At 35.6% G+C, this 16,300-nt stretch overlaps 1 protein-coding gene across 2 annotated transcripts; it reads right to left on the bottom strand.

The window, feature by feature from the left end:
- Positions 1 to 5,010: 5,010 nt before the first annotated feature.
- On the bottom strand, positions 5,011 to 14,532 carry RRS1_1 (Rhodanese- sulfurtransferase). 2 transcript variants are annotated; one of them, XM_051211818.1, is made up of 8 exons: positions 13,234 to 14,532; positions 13,117 to 13,193; positions 13,045 to 13,083; positions 11,071 to 11,109; positions 10,854 to 11,034; positions 10,706 to 10,816; positions 9,157 to 9,298; positions 5,011 to 9,113 (listed from the first exon to the last, which is right to left on the bottom strand). In XM_051211818.1, the coding sequence occupies exons 1-8, from the start codon at positions 13,316 to 13,318 to the stop codon at positions 8,984 to 8,986; spliced, it is 804 nt and encodes a 267-aa protein (XP_051071924.1). In that variant the 5' UTR covers positions 13,319 to 14,532; the 3' UTR covers positions 5,011 to 8,983. The 2 variants fall into 2 exon arrangements, with proteins under 2 accessions (XP_051071924.1, XP_051071923.1); XM_051211817.1 differs by having other exon boundaries at positions 5,011 to 9,298.
- Positions 14,533 to 16,300: the final 1,768 nt, after the last annotated feature.

Raw genomic sequence — 16,300 nt, 5'->3', positions numbered from 1 at the left:
GGCGCAATTACGGAATCATAGTTATGCCATTGTTTAGGAAAATCTGAAATGTTAAGAAACCGATTAAAGGCCCTATTTAGGGTCATGCATAATTTGATTTAAATTCTTTTGTTTTAATTTGTTAAAAAATGACATCAAACATTTTGAAAATATATTTCTCAGTGAAGTCGTTTAACTGTTTCATCTGATAACTCCTTTCTTGTCTACAAGAAATTCTTTTACGTTTAAGCGTTTACTCAAAATTAATACGAATAAGTTTAGGCTATCATTCACGTTGATTTATTGTACTATAAGTTGGAAATTATGTACGAAGATCACTTCACTGGTAGAACAACATTATTTCAATGGGAAGGATCAACTGATTCAACAATAATGAATTAGAATCAATTCTTAGTGATTAAGCTATATAATCATTTGAGATTAATAATAATAATAATAATAATAATAATAATAATAATAATATGATTATGGCTCACGTATAAGTAATACTTCTTTTACGTTTTATCAAATGTCTATATCATCTAATGAACATTGCACTATCTAACAATAGTACATGTCAAACTGAATAATAATTTTTTCAATGCTTTTTTTACATTGTGTTCAGCTAGACAAATGTAGGGTTAAATTTGTTACAGTGAAATTAAATGATAGTATAGCTAAATATCGATTGATACAGTTGACCTTATTCGTATTTAGCAAGATAATCTACATAAAAATTTATTTTGTCAGACATAGGCCTGTTAATTTAAGCTTAATACAACTAATATTTCAAATGCTTGTCAAAAATGATTATCAGAAGGGGTTTTGTGGAGATTTTAGAAATTTCACTGATTGAAATCATGAGTCAATTAAAGCTAGACCACCATGGAAAACCTGGAAACATTGGACGATCGTTTTGTCCTAGTATGGGACTCCTGAGCAGAGCCTGTCGCGAGACTGGTAGATCCTGGGTTTGAATCTCGCGGGGTGCGGGATCTTGGATGCGCAAATGTAAAAATGCAAAATCTCACATTCAATTAAAGTACTTTATGCTAATTGAATATGAACTAATCAGATCACAAAGATGCACAGTTTACAACCGATTAAAAAAATTATTATAGGTGATAAAATATTTGTGTCATATGAGCACACATATTCAAAAACAGGAATTTCAGTGAATGGATCTCTTTGCAACGAATATATTATCAAGCTGTACAAGCGTATATATATGAAAATTTTATTAAAGTACTAATTCCGTGAGGAAATGTAAACACGAATAACCAAGACGATGTAACAGGAAGATTGTGATGCCAGGTTACGTAATACGAATAATAACAATAGATTTAGTGAATACTATCACCATTGGATACCGGCTCAGTGGTCCAGTACGTTAGGCGTTCGCGCAAGACCGAGGGCCCTGGGTTCGAATCCTGAGAGCGGGATCATGGATGCGCACTGCTGAGGAGTCCCGCAATGAGAACGAAACGGCCTTTCAGTGCTTCCAGGTTTCCAAAGGTGGTCTAACATCAATCGGTTCATGATCTCAATCAAGAACTTAATAATCTCCACAACCCCTGTTCATATATGTTTATTTGAAAGCTGAACAAAAACTTTGTTTTTACTGAATTTTGTTCAAATGTCAGTAGTTTGTTAGTAAATATATTTCAACATAAAGTTTGTTGAAATCATTTTACTTAAATAAAGAAAAATTGTTTATTTCATATAGAATATTATTTTTCTACTTGATGCATATAACCTTTAAATGCTGATGGCTATTTAAACAAATGGATATGAAGTTTGTTAGTATGTAGTAAAGAATTTAAGATTTGATGTTATTTTAACATCAGATAAACAATTCGAAAGTACTTAACTTACATAATATGAATGTTTATGGAATCCAAACTAAGGTCAGTGAATCATACATTTAAAGAAAATGTGAATGTATCTTCCAACTTATATTAAATTATATTTGAAGTCATAAATGTTTTTTTTTAAAAATATGTAAATATCTTACTGGATAATATTACGGGAAAATTCAGCTTGTATCGTTAATAAGTATTTGATCAGTAAGTGAAGTGAATAAACTTTTGATAAGAAATGAATTCTAAAGTGTAGCAATGAGGACAAAAACTAGCATGAGCCAAAACTCATTTAAAATCATTTACATTGAAATATTAAAGATGGACCTTAAGCTAGTCAAATGAATTATACAATATTTGTTAATAGATATTAAAAAAGCGGTCAATAACACCTTTAATCAGATATATTAGAATAGCTTTGATCCAGATGGAAAATCACTCTGTGACTAAGTTGCCAATTTCAGTATTTTACGCTTTATTTTGTCTGAGTAAATAGAATTCAAATATTACAATCCATATAGGGAATTAGGCGACGTAAAACAGAAATATATGTTCTTAGATTTCAGACAAAAACATAGATCCCTTAGTTTCACGATATAGTAATAATAGGTTAGTCTAAGAATTTTTAGTTATCTGAATTTCTTAATAAACGGAATACACCCATTATGACATTAAATAAGAAAGAAAGATTAGTTCAGCGAAGAGTTCTCTTTTCAGCGAATTCATTTTCAAAGCTGTACAATCGCAAATATATATACTTATTTTTACAGGGTGATAATAATACTGATAATAAACTTCTGTTATACATGGTGACAGTGAGGTTAAATAAACAAAGGTATTAGAAAAAAATTTTTTTTAATAAAACAAGGAAAGTTTAATAAAATGTTGAAACAGAGATGAAATGTAATCGGAATGATCGTGAAAATAAAAACAAACCCGTTGGAGGTAGAAGATTTGAAGGGAAGATGGAAGGTGAAGCAGGTGGTTGTAAGGGAACAAGAGTATGAAGAAAGAGAAAAAATTTTCAATACATTAAGACCATGGTAGAAGAAGAGGTTGTACCAGTCTCTTTTGTACACATAATTCTGGTTTTTTCAAAATGTATGGCTATTGCCTCGGCAATGCAAAGAAGATGCGGTCTAATTGTCTTAAGAAGGCTTCTACTTACCTTGTAGATGACTTTGAACGCAGAGTCTGTTTTGATTGAGTGACCTGTGTTCACAAGGTGTTCGATTAAAGAACTTCTTATTGAGCCGTTGCCTCCTCTTTTTAGCCACGCCGGACAATTTTCTTGAATTCTTTTGGATAAAGTACGCATCGAACGACCTATATACCTAGCACAAGAGCAGGTAAATTGGTAAATGCACATTGAGTTGGTCAGATGCGATAATTTATCTTTCAGATTATTGGTGAACAGTGATCGGCTGGAGAATAATATTCGCAATGTTGCTGCGAAGAATGTTCTTTTTAAAGAATCCGAAATTCTCCTCTTTAAGATATATGCGGCTCTGTCACCTTTGAAGTCGATGTTCATGTATAAAATTTTCTTTTCTACTGTAATTGTTTGTGGTTTTGGCATTTTCGGCTTCATGTTCTTATCAATGAATGTAGGAGGATATCCGTTTTTGATAAGAATCTTTTTTAAAAGGCTCAATTCTTCCTCTACGACCTCGTGGCTACAGATTCTTCGTATTCTTGTGGCGAGAGTTATCAAGTTTCTTTTTCGGCTGATGGGAACCCAACTTTGGAAATTTGATAGTTGGCCATTCCACATGGGTTTCCTTTAGATAGCTCTTTTTAAAGTACCATCTTGTTTTCTTGTCATCTCTACATCAAGGAAGTGAATATTTTGTTTGCTTTCACCTTCAAGTGTGAATTTTATTGATGGGTGACAATTATTAAATATCTCTAGGAGATCACTTAAGTTACATTTGTTGTCACAAATGATAAAAATATCATCCACATACCTTTTCATAGAAGTGGAGGTTTTCTATAATTCTTTTGAGTTGGTTGTTTTCTAAACTGGCCATGAAGCAATCTGCCAGTAATGGACCAAGTGGGGATCCCATTGCTATACCATCCTTCTGTCTATGAATTACATCGTTGAATGTGAACTGTAAATTGCAAGTGCAGCGTAGTAATAGTTCCTTCAAATAAACCTCAGGTATCCCAATGTTTATCTCATTATTGTTTATGTACTTACAGATAAAATTAACGGTCTCTGTGAGTGGGACATTAGTGAATAATGATTCCACATCCAGCGATAGCATAATTGATATTTCCACGATCATTCCGATTACATTTCATCTCTGTTTCAACATTTTATTAAACTTTCCTTGTTTTATTAAAAAAAATTTTTTTCTAATACCTTTGTTTATTTAACCTCACTGTCACCATGTATAACAGAAGTTTATTATCAGTATTATTATCACCCTGTAAAAATAAGTATATATATTTGCGATTGTACAGCTTTGAAAATGAATTCGCTGAAAAGAGAACTCTTCGCTGAACTAATCTTTCTTTCTTATTTAATATCTGAATTTCAGCAAAAGATCATATGTCATAAATATCTATTAAAAATAACAATGCGAAATTAACGAACCTGCGTAAAAAGATTCTACGTCTGATCTAGTACATATTGAAAGTCAATAATCACGGACGAAGAATAAAACTACAAGAAAAATATTCGAGCTAAGGTTAATCATTATATCACTCACATTAATAATGGTTTATCAAATTCGGTTATTGTTGAGAACCAAATCGTATAACGCTCTATTTTTCAGGCTCAGATAAATTTTCAGTATAGTTCGTGGAGATTATTAAGTTTTTGATTCAGATCGTGAACCGATTGATGTTAGACTACCATTGCTTCCAGGTTTTCAATGGTGGTCTAACATCAATCGGTTCATGATCTGAATCAGATTTGTTCGTTCGATTGAAATGAACTATTAATTACCTAAACAAAAAATACCAAAAATATTCATTCCTGAACAGCTTCATAGAGCCTGTATGAGACGTGGGTGATTAGTAACCTCAACACGATTGTGAACAATTAATTTTAATTTAAATACGGTATCATACCAATCGTCGCTTAAAGATTACAACGTATTAGCTCCGTTGATCGATTCGCAAACTGAGTGATATGACGGAGTATAAACATAAAATTAATACCCATCGTTCTATGGAAACTAATCCATTCTACAACACTTGGGGATACTAGGTAACATCTGATCTGACACCCGTAATCCGACCAACAATGACATTGTTGGAGGATTAACTTCAAAAGATCCATAGAATCCATTCGTCTGCATAAAAGAATATCTGAAAGGAAATCTTTCAACTTAATTCGTATTTATGTTTTTATTATTGCCTAAAGAGAATAAAGGAAATGAGACAGAGAACTTATGTTCATGATTCTTTCATGACGGAGTCAGATTGCGAGCCTAAAAAACATTCAAAGTCACAAAGCATTTATCAAGTATTTTGAGAGTGAGATTCGATGTACAAAAATATAATGTAGTAGGATATCTACAAATCAATGCTCCGATTATCAGGCTTCGAGTGAAATTTGGTTCAAAACTCAAATATAGTTATTTCCATTTCACGCACACATTTTCTAAAATAAAAACATCAAATAGCGTTTGTTTTTATTAAGTATTTAAAACTTGAATATTACTGTGTAGGAGAAAAATTGTATAGAATTATATTAACCTCTGTCACTGTGACACGATAATCTGGATTGCAGTCTTGAACAGGCTCTACAATACTAATATGCCTGTATTATATCCTCCTATCTTAACATATTTCAGTGAGACCATTAATAGTGCATATTATCAGAACAAATTTTTATAATACTTCATCACTGAATAAACTGCCTTAATTCTCCATTCAACATTTACCTAATGCAGGACAAAATGACGGTAGGAATCAGTATTTTCGTAACTTATTATCAATAACTTACTTAAGTATAGTCAATCCAATCATCGTGAATCCAGATTGTTTTTATCACTTGAAAAGCTGTCACTAAATATTTAGCTCGAAACAACCACTAATGTGTAATCTATTAGTAATCAAGTAAAAAGTAATATAACAAAGTCTAGTTCACAGCATGATTTCTGAGAGGTCACAACAAACTATCTTTAAAACATTTAGTGCTAACAATCACTAGTTTTGAGTATCAGGATGTCAAATAGTACTTCTGAAAAGCGTTTATCAAGGCAAATGAAATTTTTATCACAAAATGATGGCAACAAAACGACAAAGATTGATTTTGCAAAATGAATGAAGTTGGAAAAGTGGTTCATTGTATTCCAATTCAAAGGTGCAAAAATATTGTGCTCTCTGCAAAATCCGAATGTTGTGGATTTTTTACCATGCGCAGATGCGAAAATTTTTAATGAGTCGCTATCCGAGACAAATTCGTTGTCCGGTGGTTGATGGATCTCAATGATTCACAAAGTGGTTTCTGTTCATGACAAAACTAAATTTGGGCTGAAAAATCTTTGAAAACTGTCATCATAAAATAGAATAACATTTATAAATAGTTTTATTAGAATGATTAGTCAGTAGATTAACCGAGTTATTTACTGAAGGAAACATGTCTTGTAGTTTGGTACTAATACTTATTGCAAATTCGACTTTTGGCGGAATTGACACAGGCAGAACTCATGGTGAGTTTTTATCTGACTACTAAAATTTAATTCAGTAGTCATATGTTGGGCACATGTATAAATCCGTCATTAGTCCAAAGAATGTGTTTTTTAGGATTGAAAACGCACTTTAATGGTCTTTGTTGTGTTAGACAAAGAGAAGGGTGTAGGTAAGACAACTCACCAAACAGAACCGGAGACGAGCAATATATTTCGATCTGAAGGCTACATACGTTATTTGTTCGGTATGTACATGAAATGTTAAACGCTTACTTATCCGAGTTGTAAATACAAATTTAGGGAATTATTTAAGATTTCAAGCATAAAGTGGTGTCCTATTCATTTTCTTGTCAATCAAATACAATAGCAGATCTGTTTCTGAAAAACAAGTCAAATATTCTCATCTATAATTTTTAGAGGCTCCTAAAATATAATTTTAAACGTCATCTGAGATTCTGAAGAGTAGACAGGATTAGCTTCATAATCTGAGACAAACTTACTTTTCAAGCATTGTAGATGTTACAATTTGTTTTGCATTGAGAATAACTATAATGTTCAAAATTACATAACTTTTAGTCTCAAACGATATTAATATATTTTTTTACTTCAAAGAAGTGAATTTATATATAGACGGAGCTAAATTACTTATGATGTACACCATGCTCGATGAATAATTAAATCCACTGGATTAATTCAGGAACCATGAAAAGTTTCTCGACTAAGCTGTAAAATAGGAAGTTTGTGTGAGTTAGCGGTGGAATCTGATAGACCAAGTAATAGTGAACAAATGTATATCCGAACTTATGACCCACTTACAGAAATTTATACGTTAATACCATGAATTAACAGTTCGACAATTATGTGAAAATATAATTGTTATGGAGGGCGATTTTATGATTTATAGTGAAGGAAATTTAGGAATTGTTAAATGAATGGATAGATTATAGATGAATAGGTGATGTACAGTGAATATTCACAAGCCCCTAGTACCCGATCATAAGTGTATTTTGGGACCACATAGTAAGCAATTTTGAAGTTAGACGTAAGGTCAAGGAATGAACGGTTGATGACGTAATGAATCTTCATCAATTGAGATCGTTGGGACAAATGTTACATACATCAAACCACTTTTTAACTTGATACACGATGTTGTCTGGTGTAGGGAATAGGCTGAAATAAAGCAAGGGAGATCAACTAAGATATGACACCAGTCCATGAAGTTACTGATAATTGTAATGAGCTATGTTATTATGGGTAAACTTCTTGGTAGGGGTCCGCGCAATTATTGTAACCAGTGGTTAGGGGACTTTGGGTGACGTGACTCAGGTAAGCTCACTCTTTATCTCCTCTTAGAACCTGAGCTCCGAAATCTCCTAACACCTTTTTTTCCTTTTCTCTAGCAAATCTTTCCTAATACAACCACGACTAGGATTTTTCTTGATAATTTTGTCTCACTATAATGATGTGGTATGACAACTTGAACTGGTGTACATATTGAACATAACTTCCTGACTAGAACGTAAAAGTAAACGTGATCAGAAGTCAATTGAAAGATACGAATTTCACAAGTCAACTCAGTCTTAATGAAATTAAAACCTGATTATTAAGCGTAATTCTTATTCAGCTTATCAGCACAATGCAAGATATTTTGACGTTCCACAGATCAGGCAACTTTAAATGGGGAAATACCATTGTTTTGAGTCCTTTTTGAATTTTAACACCTAAAATATTAAAGACAACATGATGTATTGGAAATGTGAACAAGCACCATGATTCTGTTCGATAAATTAAGATAGTATAGAGGAGAAACCGAACTTGTTATATAAAAGACAAGATCTGTTTGATTGTTTTGCATTTCTTTTATTACCCTTGATTCACTAATTTACGGATGTTCGGGCTGGATAAAGGCATGATTTAAAAGCCGTATTTCAGACTGCAAAAATATTTAAAAGATATTAGTCAATTACGCAACGAACGTTTTCAACCGATGACTGCATGTTTCTCTCTGGTGCTCTATACACAATACCAACAATTATTAAAAGCTGAAAGTACTGTCATAGCTTGAGAATTAAGTTCAAGTCCAATGAACTTGATAAAACCATTTGTGAAAAGAAAATGCTGGAAGTGACTAAATCCAAAACACAGTAAATGGTCTAACATGACACCCGAGATTGCTTGCACATTGAAAAATCCATGTAAATTTACTGATAGGTTTCCTGAAATATTTTTAAAACCAACAACCGTACAGATCACAAAATTAACTGTATTACGCGGATGTAACTTATTTTAATCCTGAAAGCATTATTATTAGGCAAATCATATATGAGAATTATTCCATAATTATTTCTAAATCAAACTGATATTTTAAGCCATTTTTCAAATGCAATTTACAAGTTTCAACTTCCTTATTAAGTCTACGTAAAGAACAATGAGAATAGACTGAAAAGTGTATTTTTATATAGTTATTTATATACAAGAAGCTATTTGACAAAAAAGCTATTTCTTTTTAGAAGGGCGTGAACTCATCTTATTCTTTTTTGTTGTTCTGGATATTAACTTATTCTGTTTACTCTTTTTAGTACTTTGAACAACTTGACTCAGTGGAATTCTTTTCTTAGATCGTTTTCTATAATGAAACAGATGTTAGGCAGAATACAAAATAAACTTACTCAACTTTCTTAGAAAGTTTTCGGCTATCCACTGGAGCAGAAAAACGACCCATTGATGCATCAGAGTTTTGAGCAATTGCGAAAGCACGTGACAGTTCAGTTTTAGACGACTGTGATTCCGTTAAAACGCCAATAGGAGGAGCTGGTAAAATAAGGTTACTGTTTTTTAATCCTTAAGTCTTATAGCAGTATATATATATATATATATATATATATATATATATATATATATTCTAAACCAGCATTCAATCTACTGGTAGGAGATGAATGTCTGAAAACTCAGATGAAACCATTAACTTTAAAGGGATATCTATGACGAAGTTGAATCAAAGATGGGGAAAGTGAACAGTCCTGATAGACCACTAATAAAAACTCCCAATTCTGACGACAATTCATCATAAGACCTAACACGACTATTGGTATTCGGGTAGAGATTTGAGATGCCTTTCAAAAACAGATTGTCGTAAAACGTGCTGACTAACGGGATTGAAAGCTGCCTTAAGACCAAGAAATACAATTGCAGATGTGAATTAGCAGGTATGTCTATGTTTTATGATCTAAGGGTGAATATTTGATCAATATATTTACGCCTAGGTCTGCGACCAGCCTAGCTTATCCTTGTCTGCTTTTTACGAACTCTAGTAAGGCATCAGATGACTATAGAGCATAATATTCAAGACATTATATTACCAAAATTGATTTTTTTGCGGTTATTTTAAGAGCCCCTTAGTCTTCTGACACAAACCGGGATGATCAGAAGTCAACACCAATTAGATAGGATTACGGCTAGCTCACAAACTCTGGCTAGTATCTCAGTCAGATTAACTACTAAAACTAGACTATCATCTTAGAAATCTAGAAGGTCAACTTATTGGGTTCTGCTGCATTTTCGTTTCAAGTTAGATGGAGTGCATTAGCAATGGAGAACAACACCAGTGAGTTAGTCAATATGACAGAAACAACTTCCAAATACAAAAGCGCAGCTTGACTGTGAGGATTGATCCAGTACAAAAAAGTGCATAGTTAATATATACGCGCACTTTAAAAAACACTCATTGTGAAAACAGACGTACTCGGTCTTTACATTTCCCTAAATCTTAGCATGTTTTATTATGAATTTATCTACTTTAATAAATATCTATTTAGTTTTATACTACCATTACTATTATTTTTAATGCTTTTATATACTGTTTTGTTGATTTCTAGTTAGTGTTGAATGGTATGATGACTTAAATTAATACATATGTGTATGATATCTTGGGTTGTTTACGTTTCAAATTAGTTGAGATAGGTTCGTCTGAAATAACTGCAAGTAGAAATATGGTATCTCCAGAGGTCAATTCAGAGTACACCTTTGGACTTACAGCTTACCATGCGCTTTTAATGTAGGAAATCTTGAACAAAGATAGCATTTGGGAAATATTTTCCAAGGCATATTATTGAGTATAAACCTTACTTAATTTGATGAAAGTCAATAATTATGTGAATAGTTTGGTAGCAAACGGACATGTTCAAACAATCTCGCTGGAAAAAGCAGTTGATGACTTACCTTGTCCCGCTTTGACAGTTCGGGCAATATTGCGGAGACGCTGGAGCTCGTTTTTGGCTCTACGTTCCTTTTTAGCTTGTGATAATTTGGCAAACTGGTCCTCATAGGGATCTAGTAAGGCAAATTTTAAACCGATAACGTATTTTACCTGCGTTATCCGGAACTTCAAGTACCCATTTGTCTTTAAAATCATCGATCCGGTCTTTACCCCACCTTGGTTTCCATGATTCAGACACAGGATCCCAAACTTTGCGGGACTTCTTACGATTCTGGATTCCCTTTAAGCGTGCAAATCTGTCCCATCTAGTAAGTTCTTTGGTTGAGGGGATCTAGATGGTATATTACAGGACAAAGGAAGCGCCAACCTTTTTCTCTCTGGGGAGACGAAAAGTAGGTTTTGGGAGCTGTAAAAAACATTGAAAGTATGGTCCATATATAGACTTTGGAGAGTAATGAAACTCTTAAATTACGGAATTTAAAAATCTTTTTGTTGACAGATGTTCATTACAGGAGTCGAAGTTAGTCGCAACATGTGGGTCATCAAATCTGAAGCCTTGAATAAGAACTAGAAAATCGACCCGTGTATCAGGAGAGAAGGGGAGTCAGTTCCGGAAGCCATACTCATCCATCTATACTCTGGACAATCTGGAAAAAAAAACATCCATCCCTGAACAAACCAGATGTGACGTTTACTAAGGTAGAAGACGCTGCGACGTCGTCATCAGTTTTGGTGCAACAAATGCTGTGAAACATTACAGGTCGATTTGAAATAAGTGCATGAACACAATTCATACAATTCGGCTGAAATATGAGAATCAATTGGCACAAACATCAATCAAGTAGCCAAAGCAACTGTTCCCATATATCAATTACTGAATGACAACACCCATAGATCACCAGTTTAATCAAGGAAAAAAGTGCATTTAGAATGATACAAGAGCACTAGGACTAAGCAGAAGTTATGAACGATTACTTCAGGACAGTCTACACCCATGAGCCTTCTCTCGACCAAAGACTAGATCAAAAAACAGTGTCAATAAGTCAGCTAATAACTGTGGACTTCAATCAAGACGGTGTACTGAAGAAATCAAGCTCTTCAGACACGAAAAATCAACAGGATGAGCTACATTTTAGAATTGCACTATACATACCTGTTTCATTCACAACGACATTCAGTTTATCACGCAACCAGAGGGAGCTACCTACGGAATGGAAGGATGAGACTGTCACTCCGATTTAAGAAACAGGATTAAGACAACTTTCATCAGACTGCAGACCTGTTAGCCTAACCAGTTTCATACTTAAAATACTAGAAAGAATGAACAAAAAGGCCATTATAACGCTTATGGAAACCAACTTGTTAGACAATGAACAACATCGTTTCAGGAAAAGGTTATCGTGGCGAGAAGTAATGAGGGGCAATGTGTACATTTCAGGCCGACCTAGACATTCTGGTTACCTGGTCTAGATTGTGGTTGGTGCCTATCAACGAACTCAAGTGTGTCAATATGCACATTTGAAATATAACGTTAATAACTTCACTTTCAAGGAAGCGTCAATGCCTTTAGTGTCGTCTCACAATGATTTAGAGGTAGAAGTGAGCCACGACACACCAGCGTGCGGTTGCAGCTAAGGGGTTCAAAATCCTATGGGCGTTAAGACGGACGTCTATGAATTTGGATACACATGTTTTTCAACATAATATACACAACCATAGTGAGATCTAAACTTGAAAACGACTTTAAGATTTGGATACTTCGTGAAAAGTACAGAGAACAGCTACCCATGCAACTTCTAAATATCGAGGCTTATCACACAGTGTAGCTTGACAAGTTGGACTTTTTTCCTAAGAGTTGATCTGTCTTGACTGCACAGAATGCCAGTAAACGAATTTAGGGCTAAAACACCCTCTCGATTGTACCAGAAAAAGAAAACTCGGGAGACTTGATAGGTGAGTTCAAAAGCCAATGAGCAAAATACATGTGGGATACAAGTTTCCTCACAGAGTCATAGACTCTTGGAACTTAATATATGGAGTAGTGCTCACACCCATGGCTTGTTCGAGAGCAAACAAAGAACTTACGGGGGCTAACTAGGAAAAGACTGATACAGACCGTCGGCTTTCTCGCCTCAATACACAAATCAGAATCTGAGTCTAAGTAGAACGGCAAAAAGTGAACCAGATTTGTTAGTCATTGGTTGAAAATAAGCACCGAACATGATTTTTTGTGATAATTGAGAAAAATCAGTAACTAGAAACTAATAATAACTGAAAATGGGATGACATTTCCTAACTTGATGACAATAAGACAACAATAAGAGGTATAAATATCACTCACAATGGAAACAGACACAGAATCATTTGATTCCGTCGGTAGCTGAAATAAACCGTGAAAGTACAATACAATTACTTCGAAAAATAGCTTGAAAAAATGATGAGTGCAATCGAGAGAAATCGTTCTATAGTGATCATCATCTAAAGACGAAACTGCCATGTTGGTGGTATGACTTAATATTATGTGACATACCTTCATTAAACTGGTTCAAAGGACACTTATCTTCAATAAGCAGATTTCCTAAATCTACTTCTGCAAGTTGAGATCTGTAAGACATTACGGTGGCGTACAAAGTGAAACGTGGCGCTAAAAACTCAATCAAATGGTACAAATGGTTGTGGACGGAATAGAAAAAGCTTTCGCTTAACAGGCTTCCGTGTCTAGTAGCAGGGGATCACCAGAACCTTCAGGCGGGAATCTAGGTATGTTAACAAAAAAAGAGGAAAAGAAATTGGTAAATCATAGTGTGATGCTGTCCTTGGTCCTGTTGATGTCACAGGTATTCAGTGTTTGACAACGCTTCCACCAGTAACACCTTCTAATATATTTCGTTCCCACCAAGAGAAATCAAAAGACAGAGTCGAGGAGATCGGAAGAGTATATTTGGCGATGACCAATATATCGGAATTCTCTGATCTAATCTGGCTAGCGATTGCGGTTGATGTTGAGCATGGCGTTACCACACGTGATCTGGTGCGGATGCCTGACCGAGCGCCTTCAGCTAGATGAGTCCACTAAAACATATGGTCAGCATCCAATGTCGAAAACTTAATGCTATTTATTTTGGGGATTTATTTACCGCTACAGATCACTCCCCCCCTAGTGGGGCAGTGACGACCCTAAGACGTGGCCAGCCAGAAGTTTAAACCCAACGAGTTTGTCGTTGGTAAACACTCTTCTGATAGCTTACTAAATTTAGCAGCGTCTGGTCGTCTTTCCTTACTATATGGGACGGAGGTACAACATAGTAAAAGAAGAAAATGTACAATGAAAATTTCGGATCCTCATAAACGTCATCGTTCTTTTCCAGCCGTCCTGGAAAAGAAAAAAGAAAATGTAAGTGCATGTCGAAAATACACTCGTATGTGCGTAAAAGCACAATGTCGGCGGAAAAAAATGGAAAATAAACTCATGAACACGTAATAGCATTAAAAAAATTGTTTTGTTTTGTTTTTTTTTTAAATAGAAATAAAAATATATAAGCATATTAAAATTGTTTTTTTTTTAAAAATAATATAAAATGTCGAGAAGTGCCTTACGTGCAATAGTCGTTTAAATGTTCTGGAAATCTCACCCTTCTTCCAGAACGCGTCGTTTTAAGTTTATTTTCGGATACTGTCGAAGTATCATCGTGTGTGTTGGTTGTCGGATGAGGTATTGTAAGTGTCGGAGTCGTGTCGTTCGATTGTACCGAAGGAAAATCGACGTGGATAGGATTTCCTTCTAAATACGCTGCTTTTAAGCGATCGATGCTGATGCTATCGTTTGTTCCGTTCTTATCGACTATATAGTACTTAGATTCACGTTGAAGAACTTTGAAGGGTCCTTCGTATGCTGATTCGAATGGTCGTCGATGCGAGTCTCGACGAATGAAAACGTGTGTACTATATCGTAAGCCAGGTTGAACGAAAACATCAGTTGATTGAGGTCGAGTGGAAGCAGGTTTAACTGAACGCATTGCGTTTGTAAGCTTGTTCGTGTAGGAGGTTAGATCCATGTTCATTGAAGAGGATGAAGGATCCACGAATTCTCCTGGAAGTCGAAGTGTCGTTCCATAAACGAGTTGAGCCGCAGTGTATCCAATGTCAGCTTTCACTGCATTGCGGATACCTAGTAAGACGAGTGGAAGAGCGTCGGTCCATTGTGAAACGTTTGCAGCTGATAGCGAAGCTTTCAGTTGTCGGTGAAAACGTTCTACCAACCCGTTTGCTTGTGGATGGTAGGCGGTCGTTCGGAAGCGAGTGATTCCTAAAAGTGTGGTCAGACGACGGAAAAGATCAGATTCAAACTGACGTCCGCGGTCTGTAGTGATGGTTGAAGGGCAACCGAAGTTTGCTACCCATCGTTCGACGAATGTGCGGGCCACTGTTTCAGCAGTGCTGTCCTTGATAGGTACTGCTTCTGGCCATCGAGTGAAACGGTCAACGCAGGTTAAGAGATAAGAGTATCCATTTGAATCTGGTAAAGGTCCTACCAAATCCAGATGAACATGGTCGAAACGGGCATCGGGAGTTTTAAACGAGCCTAAGGGACATTTATTGTGTCTGATAACCTTAGATTTTTGGCAGCTTACACAGGAGCGTGCCCACTCCCTCACGTCTTTATTCATTCCAGGCCAGCAAAACCTTTCTGCTATAAGCTTGATGGTTGCACGAACACCTGGATGCGAAAGTTTGTGCAATGTGTTGAAGACATTGCGTCGATAATGTTTCGGCACGATTGGGCGATCCCTACCTGTAGATGTGTCACAAAGTAAGGTTTCTTTACCTGTTCCCATCTGTTTGATGCGTAGTTTAAGGGTTGTAGACGATAACTCGTGCTGAAGATCACTGTCTTCTTTTGAAGCTCGGCGAGTTTAAGAAGGTCGATTCCTTGGAAACTGTTCAAGGAAGTTATACGAGATAAAGCGTCTGCAACTACGTTGTTTGCTCCAGAGATGTGTTGAATATCTGAAGTAAACTGCGAAATGTAGTCCAGTTGTCGAGACTCACGGGAGAGTACTTGTCAGAAGGAGAGCTTAACGAGAAAGTGAGCGGTTTATGGTCCGTGAAAAGAGTGAATTCACGACCTTCGATGTAGTGTTGGAAATGCCGTACAGCACAATACATAGCTAGGAGTTCCCTACCGAATGTGCTGTACCTCGATTCGGTGTCTAGCAACCTTCTAGAGAAAATGCCAAGGGTTGCCAGGAGTTGTTAACCCATTGTTGTAAGACTCCTCCGATTGCTGAGTCGGATGCGTCTACTGCGATGCTAATGGGTGCTCGGGTGTCCTGATGTGCGAGCATTGTTGCTTTAGCGATCCGTTCCTTAACTGTGGAGAATGCTTTTCGTGCGGTGTCGTCCAAATTAATGGATTTCGCATTTCCACGAAGTTGGTCGGTCAGAGGTTTCATAAGTAATGCGCATTTGGGTATGAAACGTCTATAGAAACTTACCAGGCCGTTGAACGTGCGTAATTGCTTGACGGTGGTCGGTTCTGGGTAATCCAGAATGGCCGCCACTTTGGTCCTAAGAGGTCGAATGCCTTGAGCATCGAT

This window comes from Schistosoma haematobium, chromosome ZW (genome assembly GCF_000699445.3).
Source record: "Schistosoma haematobium chromosome ZW, whole genome shotgun sequence".
NCBI classification, from domain to species: domain Eukaryota; kingdom Metazoa; phylum Platyhelminthes; class Trematoda; order Strigeidida; family Schistosomatidae; genus Schistosoma; species Schistosoma haematobium.
Note: the sequence above shows the minus strand (reverse complement) of the source record. Positions and strands in the feature narration are given on the sequence as shown.

What these genes read in the sequence shown, in the direction of transcription:
- RRS1_1 (XM_051211818.1), bottom strand. Translation starts at nt 13,318, where the DNA reads ATGTCTTACAGATCTCAACTTGCAGAAGTAGATTTAGGAAATCTGCTT. An exon ending in TTTTCAAGCTATTTTTCGAA is followed by an intron (nt 13,084 to 13,116) that starts GTAATTGTATTG and finishes GGTTTATTTCAG; the next exon opens with CTACCGACGGAATCAAATGA. An exon ending in AACTGTCAAAGCGGGACAAG is followed by an intron (nt 9,299 to 10,705) that starts GTAAGTCATCAA and finishes TTATTTTACCAG; the next exon opens with CTCCTCCTATTGGCGTTTTA.